The sequence below is a fragment of the Diuraphis noxia genome, unplaced genomic scaffold, assembly GCF_037042655.1.
Source record: "Diuraphis noxia isolate RWA-SAM2 unplaced genomic scaffold, SU_Dnox_SAM2 contig0001, whole genome shotgun sequence".
Lineage (NCBI taxonomy): Eukaryota > Metazoa > Arthropoda > Insecta > Hemiptera > Aphididae > Diuraphis > Diuraphis noxia.
The window spans coordinates 51,362,157-51,378,556 of NW_028301711.1; the positions used below are offsets into that span (position 1 = coordinate 51,362,157).

The 16,400-nt window shown below is 26.9% G+C and overlaps 1 protein-coding gene across 1 annotated transcript; it reads left to right on the forward strand.

The window, feature by feature from the left end:
* Nucleotides 1-8,954: 8,954 nt before the first annotated feature.
* On the forward strand, nt 8,955-14,904 carry LOC149060877 (uncharacterized). The gene is made up of 7 exons (XM_089230765.1): nt 8,955-9,083; nt 9,728-9,797; nt 9,879-10,048; nt 10,146-10,257; nt 11,139-11,326; nt 12,171-12,336; nt 13,893-14,904. The coding sequence occupies exons 1-7, from the start codon at nt 8,955-8,957 to the stop codon at nt 13,964-13,966; spliced, it is 909 nt and encodes a 302-aa protein (XP_089086891.1). The 3' UTR covers nt 13,967-14,904.
* The last annotated feature ends 1,496 nt before the right edge of the window (nt 14,905-16,400 follow it).

The window sequence follows — 16,400 nt, forward strand, 5'->3', positions numbered from 1 at the left end:
TTTAAAGCTGTATATAGTAAACAATAGTCCATAGAATTAGAATACTTAATATAATTAAGTATTATTAGTATTAAAGAGTAGATATCTAACATACTCTATTAAAGAATAAAATCACTATTTTTTTCAAATCAGAGATAGTCTAAACAATTTAGGAGACCTCTAAATTTGATCTGTTTAAAATTGTATAGGTACATTTTAGGCACTAAATAACAATCAAGTCGCTGTACCGATTGAGTGAAACCCAGTTAGTAGTATTCAGACAATTAGACAAGACAAGTAACAAAATAAAATAAATTAAAAATATAATTAATGTATCATAATTGATTACTCTACTAGCTATAACGAAGTAGACCATTAGATATATTTAAACTATTCAATAATATCCAGTTACTTGTATAATATAATTGAATGATAATTTTAATTTAAATAATTTAAAAAAAATCATGTACAAGCATGTAAGTACTGATTTAAATATTAGATCATCCACGGTGGTGGTAGATTAAGTAATTCAGGACTCAACAAAATTTAATACATATCACTTTTTGAGAACCAGTTATCCATTAGCAATCTATCTAGTAAGTATCTACAAACACAGAGAAATTGGTAGTCATCGCTTTAACACAATTTTGCCGTCAATATTCTGACGTAAAACCATTTCACCATTAAATATTTCTATCAAAAATATCAAATTCGTATAATTAATTTTGAAGATATAAATAAAAACATAATACATATTATTATAATGAATTCATCAATATATTTAATAATACCTAATTAATTTTAAAGGTGTATTTTGAGACCTTGCAAAAATTAAGTCCAATTTAGATTTTTGTGAATAGCTAGGTTGTTCGGAACGGTTTTTTTTTGGCCACCTATTTATGTTTGCTCGGGATAACACAGGTGTGGTGGAGATAAGATGTCCGGCAAAGCTCTCCTCTCCACTGTCCGGTGACAATTCGTCAGCCGATGGCCAGCCCGGCGTCCGCTTGTATTCTTGTCATTTTCCAACGGACAACGGTCGAACTGAGCACAACGTCGTGCTCGTTCACCGTCTTTGCGTGTTGCAAAAGAACCTCGTGTGAAGACGAGGTGTGATTGACGTCAACTTGTGATCGGGTTGAGTCGAGTTTTTTTCTATAATATCATCGTCGTTCTACATCGTGGGATCATCATACGTCAACGTGTCCATTATTGCTGTCGCGGTCAGGTCATATTATACATATTATATTATAGATTGTCCATTCGTGGTCAGTGGCCAACTAATTGGCAACTGTCAATATTATTATTATTTTGTTATTGGGACCTTAGTGTTCAATTATTCAACTTTGTTATTACTATATATTTTTTTATACATTACGGCAATTGAGGTCGTTTTACTCAATATTATATTATATTTATGTTCCATTATGTTAATGTCATGGGCGCCCGCATATTATAATAATTAAGTGTCCTATGCTTTGTATTATAATCATTTAATAATTAATATATACCGTACGGTCACCGGCCGTAATATCCTTATACGCAAAATCTTATATTTTTTGCACTTGTGTGGGTAACCCCTCCCGCTCCTGTCCTAAATACAAATCGCGAGTCGTTGCCGATAACCGCCGTAATCATAGGATTGGCATCGGCGAAAACATAGGTAGTCATAATTTTTATTGATATGATCGGCGTTATACAATATACCAGGGGTGGGCAACTGGCGGCCCGCGAGCCTTTTTTATCTGGCCCACGCTACATTTTCAAATTGCATTAGGTCGATTTTGCCGCGTTGTCATTGGAAGCCACACATCCTCAAAACTCTCACTAAACTGCAAATAACTATTTATATTTAAATATTTAATTAAATTATTTTCAATAACGCTTTTTGTATTACCTATGTCCTATTTCATTATAAACAAAATAAATGCTATTTAAAATGTATATTTTGAATGACCTTTTTTTTTTTTTTTGCTTTCTATGCTCTGGCCCGCTATACTTTAAATTTCTAAAAATTGGCCCTATAGTAACTGTGAGTTGCCCATCCCTGCAATATACGGTGCTGTTAGTTTATACAAAACCTAATGCGAAATTGCAGAGTTTTCGAATACATCGGAAAGTAGGTGTTTCGGACGACTTTTTAAAACTTTAGTTACCCTTAGGTAACCTACTATTCCTTTTTCTACAAGGCAGTAAGAGCAACATTTCTGTTCAATAAAAGAAACTATAACCCACCTCCCTCAAGTTATCATTGGACATTAGTACAGTCTGCCCTTTTATTTGTTTATTATGTTGGCTTTCCATTCACAGAATTTCGTCTTGAAATATTTAATATATTAATATTATGTTCTTACAGTAATTATGAGCGGATAATACACAGATGTCAGATATCTATATTATATAATATATATACTCTATTCGCCGTAAGTTGACCCACTTGCGCGCATGCATACTGAGCCGCCGGAAGTGCCCAGAACGTTCATACTCCCCCACGTCGGAGACAGGTGGTTTGTGATTGGCCAGTGGTGTTCGGCAATCGGCGGTGTTCGTCGTAGTAGTCAGTTGCCGCCGTGCATACAGAATGTTATACAAAATAATTGTTACGAATTACATCAATATTATAAGAGCGCGCGTTCGCGGAGATAGTGTCGATACGTCGTGAAGATAATCAAATCACTACGTATGCGCCAGGTGCGGTGGCAACGATCAACACTAGCGCTCCGAAGACGCGGTGGCCTGCGCAGCTACGACCGGTTTTCGTCGAGCTAGTGGGTCAACTTACGGCGAATAGAGTATAGTATAATATAGCTGATCTCTGTGGGATAATACTGATAATAGTTAGTCTAGGGTAGATCGTAGATAATAAAGAAATGGATGGGCCATGCTATTGTTCTCATCTGTGACGGAAGAGAACTTAAGTTACCAATATGATTACAAAATGTAGCACAGGTTACTGAATATTGGTATCATAGGCTTTATCAGTTTATCACTATAAATATTAAATAATAATAAATCATTATATTACTATATTCATATCTTGTCTTGAATAGAGAAATCAAATAATTAAAGTTTTAACTCTTAAGTTATAATATTGTGAATTACAACTAAAAATGATGTACTAATTTGCATCAAATAAACATATATTTTAATAAAAACGATTGCAGCGAAAACATATCCATTTTAGATACTCACAGGGACCAATTGACGAATTTAATTATCTACAAATATTTAGATATACGAATGTATCACGAATTAAAAAATGAAAATGATACCATAACAATTAGGTCTAAATACACAAAACTTGTTTTATTTCAAAACCAATAACTTTAATATGTTTTTATGTGATTTTTAATTTTAATTTTAATGTAACTAAACTTATTCATTAACCTATTATTTAACCTATGTTTATACTTAATCATGAAAAATAAATTAAATAAATTCTTATTTGTCATGTACTTTATTACTATCTATTGACAAAATGACGACATAGACCTCATGCTAGACTTAATCTAAGTCTATGATTGACAATAACAAAATTGAAAATATCATTATTTATCATTATTAATATTAGTTATATCATATTTATTTATCTATTGAATAGATTCTATTCTGTGATATTATTATACATTATATTATTATAAGTTTTTGACATAGTGCCTTATAGCAGATCACCCATTTTATTTTAATTTGTATTTACACCGAACAATTATTATTTTATTATATCAATATTATTGTCATCATTAAAAATTATTAATTATCTATGGTTCTATGCACTATCTGATTGTTGATAGTCGAATGGTAATTAATGGGCTGATATATTTTAAAATTTCGAGCGCCGAGACGTCATGCTTTAAAATGTTGCTACCCGGCAACCACTATCTAACCACTGTGGACTAACATAAGTTCTCTTCGATCACAGAACGCTCCGTGTATAATCCATAAGGTATAGGGATGGCCCATCAATTTCTTTATTATCTATGGGGTAGATAAGTATTATGCTGTTATCACTGATTGTCACATAAGCGAAAAAAAAAGTGATAACAAATCAACAAATAGTTACGAAATTAATATTAATTTCCGTTAGTTATTTCAGTTATTTGATTCCATTTTTTAAGCTTAAAATACCGTATGTCCACAGTCCCCTAAATCAAAATTAATATAATGACAGTAGGGGAGTATTAAAAATGAATGTCCTGTTTTTTTATAATCGTTTAAAGTTAAAATTTTGACAAAATTGATTAAATTAAAAATTTACAATTAATTAGTTAAAATATTCGAGACTGACAAATTGTCTCCGCTCAGAATCGTTATTCGTAGTATACAATGATATTATATCAGTGAATTCAAATATGTTTCATACCATCCATAAAAGTGCCCCACTTTCTACTGTGCCACAGAGTGACATCCACTTACCCGCTTTTTTTTTCTAATTCTCATTTCATCATAAAAGTCTAATAAAAACTAAATTCTATCAATTGGTTTGTTATGGCCTCAATATATTCCAAATGCAAATACAATGATTATTAAGTCTTAAAAAGCACAGTATGGGTCAAAAACATCTTCCAGAACTTTAATTAATTGGTAGCCCATTAATCCCAAATACAGGCATTACACTATAACTGTTATCATTATTGGAATAAAACATAAAAGTATTGAAAACCGGATTCAATACCAAAGTGGTAATAATTTCCAGTATTTAAATTTTTAACAATTATCTTTTTGTATTATATTGACGTTTGTAAAAGTTTTTTGCAGCAACCCAGCAAACACAGTATTTCTGGGTTAGAAAAGGAGAATTGTATGGGCCAATTGGTTGATCATGTAGGTACATTAGTATTTATCTTGAGAGGATCATGTAATTTCAGAGAACTGACAAAATTTTTGTTATCAGATGAGACATTTTTCTTTACAACTATTCAAAAACATAAAAAAAAAAATGAAATGGACAACGCTCTGCTGTATTAAGTGTCTAGTGAGTTACTTTGTTAAATTTGAATTTTATGATGTAAAATAATTGTGTGCGGAAAATGATTCTGTGCAAAGTCTGTTGGCCTAGAATAGTACAATTATTAGTATTATAATATAATAATATGTAATATAAAATTATAATATGACGAAAAATAAAAATAAAATTATACATTCTCATTTATTTCCATATTTTACATAATAAAATAATAATATGTCAAATTATATCATAATACTTCAATTCCTATATTCATACATTTTAAAATGATTCATTATTGAAAAAAAAAAAAAATTTTTATATGGCTTATACTGGTTACAAAAACAAATGCTATTTATTTTCATATAATATTAATTTTTTAAATATAGATATATAATAATTAATATTGTTTATGTGTAAGGTGGTCATTCTGGTTGTCCCCTCTAATAGTTTATAAATTAGTGTTTAAGTTAGTCAGTAGCCAAAGACAGTGTATGAACACGGAACCTGTGCTAAATGTAAAGTGTTATACTGTTGTTAATGTAATCGTTTGTAACTAAACTGTTTTTAAATAATAAAGCATTAATTAGAATCATCAAGAATTGTGTTGTGTTAACTAATTCTTCAAGATAGCAATCAATAACATAATTTAATTGTCTGTTGAGTAGAAAATATACACAGAGCTTTTTTTATTTTTCATGTAGGAACTTATACATTTCATTTTTACATTTTAATAGAAACTAACATATACATTTTTTTTACTAGCTAGGTCTCATGAGGAACTTATATTCGCATGACTATCGTTTTCTCAACTTTTTCTCCTCACTACATCTCACTGTCCTAACCCATATTTAGACATGGTGCACTTAGCACTGACTTATAACCAGATGTTTCATTAATGTTTAATGTGTAAAAATATTGGAGGACACTTCTGTGCAGTGAAGTGCCTTAAAATTTTAATTCTTTTTTTTAATTGGTTGTTATTACATGACAATACATATTTTTATGGACTTTGAATTTTTTACCTTAATTAGATGTGCACATCTGCGTAACCTACAAATTTTTTTCTTAAATGTCAACCACATATTTTAATCATTTATTAGTTTTTCCAATTTTTTTTATAGAATTTTAGTAGTTTAACCATATTTCTAAGTCCAAAATTGATCAAGTTACTAAGGCTGGGTATTAATGAGTTAAAAAGTTAAAGTTAAGTTACTTTTAAGTTTTAACTAAGTCAATTAACGAGTTACTCTTTTTAAAAAGTAACTTCTAACTTAACAAGTTAAAGTTGTTTCATGTTTTTCAGTAACTTATGACTTAATTTATTTTATTCACAAGTTAAGTTAATTTTATTCCTAAAAAACATGAAAATATTTTCAATTTTATAAAAATAAGTTATATGAAAATGAAAATAATAATCCAGAATATTAAATATATTAATTAATAAATAAGAACCTATAATAATTATTATTATATTGCATATTCACAGAATATACATAATTACAGTGTAATACACACCAATATTATGAACAGATATTGTATAGGAGTAACTGTGTCATAAATAATAGAAAAATATAACTATTTATTTTCAGTATCCCATACATGTTTGTAAAATTGTTACTAATTAGTCATTACTCTAGTACCTAATCATTATTTATAAGTTATAACCTATAATCGTATTTGTATTCATTCTTGAAATTAAAGCGATCACCTGTTGGTGTAAATAATGCAAACTTGTAGTAGCGACGTGTTGTAGCAATGTTCATGACATTCCTGGACTCATGGTATTTACTATTTTACTAGTTAAATAAATGAACAAGTTATATAAGCTATCAAATATTTTATTCTTACTATTAATTGAATAATTTTTGATATTATTAATGTGTAACCAATTAGTTATTAGTTATTACTAATTAATTGTATTCTAATAAGTAATAGTTAATTACATTATTATAATATTTAGTATAGTTGTGAGCCATTACTTTAACAAATACATAAAAATTATTCAAATATTTTTTGGATTTCATTGGATTAAAGCAGCGTTTCTTAAACTGTGTTCCGTGGAACCTTGGGGTTTCTCGTAGATCACTTCAGGGTTCCGCGAAGCTTAAGTAATTTTTTTTAAATGTTCAAGAAAATTACTTTAAAATATCCATTATGGAAAATAATACTTGTATATTAAATTATAATGTATAAGCCATATGGAATAATCTATCAGCTAACTCAATATATTCAATAATCTATACGTCCACTTAATATTATAATTTATTTGCAAATAATCCTAAAAAAAACTAAAAAACTAAAAAGCTAAAAAGAAGTAGGAGTTTCACGATAAAAGTGGATATTAAAAAGGGTTCCACGGATAAAAAAGTTTAAGAAACGCTGGATTAAAGATATAAATACCTGCAGTAATTAATTTTAATACATGTATTTATTTAAAAATTGTAATATATTTATTGAATTATTATATTATTTGTTAGCTTTAAAAAAGATAGGTAGGTATAAATGTATAATTATTAGTTTTATATGAAAAAGTAACTGATTTTTTTCTGTATATTATTATATGTTAAGTTACTTTTATTTTTTAATGAACTTATAACTTTTACAAGTTTAAAAAAATAAAGGTAACTTAAAACTTTAAATTTAACTTAAATTTTTCTATATTAACTTAACTTTAAAAAAAATAATTAACTTGCCCAGTCTTGTAAGTTACAACAACTAAAAAAAATCTGCAAATGCATGCAATTTTCAATTTTTCGACTGCACTGAAAATAACTTATCAAAGTTTTTTTTCATTAACGTTTTAATTTGTGTATAAATCATGACAGAAAAACGTAAATAAGTATTTTTAATAAATTCCGATAGATCTATTGAATGTAACGAAATAAACAACATACCAATTTACTTTTTTCTGCTATTATTTATACAGAAATTAAAGTGATTAAAATGAAAATTATACAGTTGTTAAAATTATAACGATGTGAAAATGTCACCTAAATAAATAGTGGTGGAAATATCAAACCTAAATAATCTTAGTACAATAGTACCTACAAGTATTTTCAATGCAGTCAAAAAATAGGCAAAAAATAATTAGTGGTTAAAATAGGTAAATACTGCGCATGTGGCATGCGCATATCTAATTAAGTTAAAAAAATTCAAAGTCCATAAAAATGTGTATTGTTATGTCATAATCACTAACTAAGAACAAAATTCAAATTTCAAGGCACTGCGCATTGATATTGAATGTTCTCAATTATCGTTTACACGCTATACAAATACATGCATTTTAATATTAAAGCATTAGGCTTTCTTAATATTATTAATTATTAACACAACATTATAATTAGTTTTATATCAATAAATTACTAAAAAATAATTAAAAATAGTGAACAAAAATAATTTTTATTACACTATATCTATTTATTATTTATCAAGAATTCAAAAGATAATTCAAATCTATTAAACTCCGAAAAGAGAAGCGTTAAAAATATTTCTACTTATTATCGACGTATTGATAATAATCATGACACTGCCGCAATGGGTGCAATGGCATCAATAAGGGATGATATCGGTTAGGAAACGCTGGCTTGGAAAATGATATTATATTCTGAGATAAGCCGCTATAATACATTCGCACCGTCGGTCACCCTGCTATGTGGTTGGTCACCCTACCTTTCAAAAGACGCCGAGTCGTGAAGAAACCCTCATCAAATCACAAAAACACATTTCAGACAATTTCAATATTTCACGTTTTCGACCACTAACAAGCAACAGATAGCTGCGGTTGCCATTCAGAGTTCTTCATCTAACCCTGAGGACGACATTGTATATCGTTCACTTCGTCAACGTTTCGAACAACTATGATGTAATCTAATGATGATCAATTGTATATGATTGTATATACCTTCCCATCGTGTAGTCGATGTCACGAGCGACTCTCCCATTGCAAATAACTTTTTAGCTTTCTATCCTCATAAAAAATCATAATGATATTAATATTATTTGCTTTTATTTATAGGATATAACTAGCTCAATGGAAAATCAACAACAACAAATGCCATTTCATAGTGTATCATTACAATCAGCATCTTCTGAACCACTATTTGATACTCAAAAACCAACAATTTCACCTGTTCAGTCGTCTCCAGAAGATGAATTTGAGGTACATATATTATATTCTACATCTACAGTAATCAAACATTTTATCGATTACAATGATCACATACTAATATATAGGTACACGTTTGATGTGCCCTTGCTAATAATATTTATAATGTAAACATTAATATAAAATCACTAATACTATTATTTAATATCATTAGATTATTCGAAAGCAAGAATAATTTGAGTATTTTTAGTTTCTTTAGGCTAGCAATAGTTGAATAAATTATATTTCATAATTCAATTATCTAAGTTAAATTATTACACAATTTTGATTGTCAACTTATAAAGTTTACTATAAATTTTATGCCAAATTTATCATATCTTGTGACATTTGTTTCTATAAATCCAAACAAGTCTTATGTTTATCTACAATCCACTTAAATGGTATTTTGTCAAAATTTATGATGGTTGGTGTATAGATTTTTGATAACTACATAGACCTTAGCAAATTGAACACCGTCCTTCTAAAATTATAATAATGATGTTGACAATAGTCAATAGTTAATAGAGAGAAAAAAAATTATTATTATTATTTAACTTGTCTTGATGCATTATCTGAAAAGTAAATGTGTCTTGCACAAATTGAAAATACTTCTTTGCAACATTTATAAAAATTATTTAATTATCTCATTTTCAATATAGAATAATCAGATACAGTTTGAAGAAGAAGGATCAATTACAAATGAGTCTGAAGTTCAGTGCCATACGCCAAGTATGCCAATTATTTTTAAATTAGGTTATTTTCATATTTATTAATTGATTATTTTTAATTTATTAATTTCATTTATGTTAGAATCCCAAAAACAAGAAAAGAAAAATCTAATGTATGCTCGATTATATCATTTAATAACTCCCAAAAGTGCGTTTATGTTGTTTGATGAGTTTTTCCCAGGTGTCAAAATCAAAATACAAAACCACCCAGGAAATCATTTAAATTGTGAGAGTTATACTGCTATAGTTATGGTAAGATAAATATTGGGATTTAATTACATTTTAAAACAATTTTATTTGCTGTGTAACTATTTAATAATAAACCATTTATACTTTAAAAAAAATGTAGATTCATGGCGAGACATATACTGCTAATGATATTTCTATGACAGTAGCCAGAGAAAATGTGTGTGAACAAGTCTTGCGCAATCTATTGGTTAAAAAAATAAGCCATCTATCTGGTAAGTTAAAATCAATTTTAATTAAGTTAAAATTAGTTAAACTAGTTAACATTTAATATTCAAGGCTGGATTAAAAAATGTTGCACCTGAGACAAACCTACCTAAAATTTAGAACTTTTTTAAATATTAAGTATAGTACATAGTATTTTAATTACCACGCATTTCATTAAAATAAATAAGAAATATAATGAAATAATATCTTAAAAATCTTTAATATTGCTATATAAAGTAATACACAATATATAAATGTTAATTAAAAATGTAAATACATTTATTAAAATAAAAATTTTATAAACATGATTAAAATTAAATTAATTATATTAAATACTGAGGTTTTGCACGTAAGTACATTTTTGTTATTTATAATATTTTTATTAAAATATTTTTCTTGATTTCTGTTAGCAAATTGATCAATACATTGATCATTTTAGTAGATCAAAAAATGTTATGATTTGTGTGCCACAAACAAAACATTTCAAAGCAGTTGAGATACAAACGTATTTAATTGTTCAGTCATACCGCGTTTATCGGGTAATAATTGTTTGCAGTTGTCGTTGGAAATGATATCTGTACATTATATTTTAATAATTTAGTCAATTAATAATATCATTATTGCGTGGACACTGACTGTAGTTGTTATTTGTAATTCATATATGGATAAATTTGTCAAAACTCATATTTATGTGAGTTTGCGCGTCGAGAACCCTATTGTAATCGCTTATAGTTTTTTTTTACTCTAAAGGTTACTAGGCTGTAGGTACCCTACAAGTATTTCAAAACTTTGCGCCTTTAAAATCTTATCCCCCTTGCTACCACTTTAATCCGGCTCTGCTTATATATGTTTATAACTTGAATATAATTATTATCATATGTTTAATTAGAACAAAACAAAAAATCTCTCACAGAACTAGAGATGAAAAATGAAGAAAATAACACACCTAGCTTTTCATCGCTTCAAGAATTCCCATGGCATCAATATGCTAAATTAGCTATGCATAAATTATTAAATCAATGGAAAATCCCGGATGCTTCAATATTTTTTAATGCACAAAATGAATATCATTATTGGGTGAAAAATTGTTTTTTAACTTAAATAGTTACAATGCTTTATAATTTAATAGTATATATTACAAATTGATTACTTTTGATTTTTTGGAATATAAATGTATATGTAGAATGTTAAATTAGGAATTTTATTCAGACAACTTGCTGAAAAATTAATTAGTTAGTTAATTATACCATTAGTTTTATAATTTTTTATATTTTATAAACTTTAAGAGTTTTTACAACTTTTTCAGTTATACATTAAGTATAATATAACATTGAAGTGAAAAAATTTGGTTTTTGCCAAATCCTAAATTATTATTATTTATGTTAACTGTCTATTTTATGGGAAAAAATAAAAATAATAATCTTTCCATTAATTTTTATGACTTGACTAATGTATAATATGCTTCTCTAAATCTCTAGCACTACTACTTCTACAAAGGAATAAGCTAGATAAATAAACATTGTAAATTGAATATGGCATAGACTCTTCAGAACAGTTATAGGTACCTAATATATTACAAATCAATAGCTGTTAAACGCATAGTTACTTATGTGTACATAGCTACTTTCATTTAATGTTAATATTACTGATTTTGACAATAAATGAATAAAAATTAATTATGCATTTACAAAAATGTTTAACATTATTTCCATTTTATGTATTACATAATTCAATCATAAAGAAACAGTAACTATATTCATTTTTTAAAACTTTTAGGATGAAAATTAAAATATAAAACACAATAGAGTAGCAATTTAAACACTAATTCAAGGTCATAATATGTGTTATTTTTACCATTTGTTTTTGATTTTTAAGTTAATACACAAGACACTAAATTATAATTTTATAACCTTTATTTTAGCACGGAATAAAAAGTTTTCCCAAAAACCCAGCTAACTACAACCCAGTGCAGTTATTAAACATTATGAGGCCTGATGTACAATTTACAAATATTTGTTATACAATTGATCAAGTACCAGTACACCATGTGAGTTGTAAAATAGATGGAGTTTCATTCATTGCACAAGGTAATCTTTTTGTAATAATAATCATAGTTTTACTCTTAAACACAAATCACGCAAAAACATTAGGAGTGATTGAATCCAATAAATTTTAGAAGAATCAAAACCATGAGAGAAACTTTTTAATCCTTATACATAGTGACTTTTTCTAACATCTATTATATTTGATATCTCTATTGATAAATTAAAGATCTAAATAAATGTTGTAGAACGCTATGAATTTGTATGAAGAAGCATTAATTTAGCTTATTGTAAAACAACTTTCTTGATATACAATTTGAATTAGGTAATAAACTCAATTTAGATTTTTTTTTTTGTGATCTATGAATTTTAATTTTAGGCCTTTTTAGCCTTTATTGATCAATATCAATATTTTTTATTATAATATAAGTTTAGTAGCCAAGTATAATATATGTTTTATACTCATTTATTAAACAAATTTTAGTCACATTTTATGAATTTTTTTAAAAACATTTTCTTATAACTTTTTGTTAATAGATAAATACAGTTCAAAATATAGTTTTATTTTAATACAGCTGGATAGGATTTTAAATGTTTTATATTTTGAATTTTTATTATTTTAACGATATATTTATATATAAAAAATTTACTTTAAAATCTAATTTTAAGAATTTTAACTGCATTTAATTTCAGCCATAACTATAATAATTTATACAAATCAATATATATTATATATAGCTGTATTAAAAAAAAAACTATATTTTGAACTGTATTTATCTATTAACATAAAGTTATAAGAAAATGTTTTTAAAAAAATTCATAAAATGTGACTAAAATTTGTTTAATAAATGAGTATAAAACATATATTATACTTGGCTACTAAACTTATATTATAATAAAAATATTGATATTGATCAATAAAGGCTAAAAAGACCTAAAATTAAAATTCATAGATCACAAAAAAAAAATTCTAAATTGAGTTTATTACCTAGTTCAAATTGTATATTAAGAAAGTTGTATGACATATACATTGAAACTTCTATAAAATTATGTTTAATGAACCTCATGTCAAAATTAATGTATTTTAGAGAATTTCATTAAATGCAATTTAATTTATTTGGTTTAAAAAAAAAAATATTTAGTTAATTAGAACATGTTCCAAGTTAAATGCATTTTGTTGATTGGAAAATACTTAAATTGAAGATATCCTCACAATATTTGGAATGAACTCTTTGCAAGAAATTTGTGTTAATAATTTAACTTGTTGAACTTATTTTTAAAATAAGTTTTTAATTGTTAATATATTTTTAAAGTTTGTTTAATGTAACTCAGATATTATGATATATGATTTTTATAAAATTACTTGGTTATACAAGACAAAAATTAATTTAATCTCATTTAACAGCTTAGATGCCAACATCAGGTGTCTTAATAACTGATAAATATATTTGTATGATGACTAACCTTCCTATTATCTTAAATATTGTCAAAATAATGTTTATTCATGTATAAAAACTATATACACCAAATATTGGTTGATTTTAAAAGTATTTAATATGTTAATATAATTTTTTATATTGCTATTAATTTATATTTTATAGGATCATCAAAAAAGGATGCTAAAAAGGAATGCAGTATTAAAGCAATAAAATATTTTTGGAACTATGATTTTTAAACTTTGATATACTCATAAAATATTAATGAATAATGATTGTATATGTTTGTGAATTAATATTTTGCTTTTGAATACAATATTATATTATGTATATAGTATACTTTAAAAAGTAGGTCAATATCATAGGCGCACATAGGGGGGTGCTTGGGGGTGCTTAGCACTCCCAGGTTTAAAATTAGCACCGCATAAACTATTTGAAATATTTATTACATAGTCTTTTGAAATATTATTATATAAATCTGTTTATGTATATCAGGATATTTTGAAAATATCAACAGTTAGTTTATCAGTAGAAATGATGGTTTTAATGAATAGTCTACCAGCCAGCTTTATATATGAAGGCATGAAAAATCAATGTTATAAAAGTTCGTTTCCAAATGTCTGTAAGCTATTGGGAATAACAATTCCAATTTCTTCGTTAATGTGTGAACGCTCCTTCTCAGCTATGCGTAGATTGAAAAACTGGTTACGCACCAATATGGGCCAAGAAAGATAGAAAGATTTACCAAGCTATCTACGCTTAGCATTGAGAGTGATCTTACCAATAAAATAGAGGGAGAAATTATATTGCAAACATTTGCAATATCAAACAGAAAATTAAATCTTGTCTAACATTAATAATTAATGATTACATGCATGTTATTATAACTTGTAATATAATTACAAAATATTTATTTTTATTTTTAATAAAATTTATAATTATTGCAATGCAATTATTATAGTATTAGGGTGGTGTAGTGGGGGGCTTCGCTCCCCACGGGTCTGTGTACTATAAATTATTTCAGCACCCCCTAAATTCACACCCTATGTGCGCCTATGGTCAATATACGTTTTTGTGTTTTATAAATTATAATTACTCAGTTTATTTCTTAAGTAATCTTATTGTTTTGTTTTGATTTAATTATGGGCACGTATTATCCTTGGATAATTTTGAAAATATTATCGCACAAGTTCTCTTGTTGAAAACATAAATATTAAGTTTAGTAAATAATATTTTTTTTTCAATAATTTTTAATCAGAAATTAAATTTAGTATTTTTGTGTGAAGTTAATTAATATTTATCTTTGATTAGAATTAGAATTTTTAATAGGCAATAGTTTATTTGATAAGTATAAATGTTTGTATTTCATAACTTACATTTTGTATATATGTTTCTTAAATGATATTGTTTTGTTTTTATTTTATTAAGTATACTGTAATGATATGCTCACACATCATGATTGTATGTTGTTTAAATATTCAATAAAATAAATAACAGTCAAGTTATCGCACGCAGATAACAGTTAAAATCCAACAAAAAAAAAAACACCATTGTCCACTGATGAAAGGAACGATTTGTATTATTTAATCACATGGGAACTTATACGTAGTTGTGACTATCTGGCACAACACGTGTGAGCTATTTCGTATGCCACCAGAGCAGGGGATGGTCCAATGAGGATCCCCGTTGCCAAAGACAATACTAAGTCTTTGGAAACGCAGAGGCCTTTGGTGGAGCCACCTACAACCCTGGCTGGCTGGACCACGTCGTCTCCTTCCATCAGTGCATGAGCACCACTCTCAAGTGCACGAGCACAATCCAAAACCAAAACAACTTCAAGAGTGCAGGAGCACCTAAAAAAATTTTCAACACCAGACATTGCGAGCGAGAGCTGGACCGTTTCTTTTTTAAAATCGAAATTTAACAGTGTTGTTTTTCTTTAATCTGAGTGTTTAATAAAAAAACCTTTATTTATTTTATTACGTCAACTACATATCAAAGACAGCTGCGAATAAGGTAAGGTGCATGCGCATCAATATTCATATATTTATATAATTTTACATATTATATTATATTTATTAGATTTTTATAATTTAATAATTAATATTTTATTACTACGGTGTACTTGATTGTTCTCGAATCACGACCTCGAGAACCCTCCGACGATTAGGAGGAAGGTAATAGCGCAATTTTAATATTTATGTCTGGTAGCTTATTATCCAGCTCTTATAAGAGTAGAGAACAACACAGATCCTTTAGTGTAACTCAATAAATCAACCAAACACCATTTTTATTTCTAATATCCTCATATTTTCTACTAGTAATATAGAACTATTGGCAGGAGCCTTAGTTATATAATAGTCGTATTAACTTAAATATTTTAGTTATATTATTACTTATTTTAGAGTATTATTTTTATTATAATTAATTTCTTTTCTTTTATTTTTGCGTTATTACAAAGTGGCGCCCAACATAAGTTCAGTTTATTTATCTAAATAAACTGAGAATTGATCAAGTACACTTCATAGAAAATAAACAGTATTATTTTATACATCATATTACTTTACACAAGTAAAAAAAAAAAAAAGTATATATAAGTAATATATTGCTAATTAAAAACGGGATATAATTAAATTAAATTATAAGGAAATTTTATTTTATCCTTTATTTTAA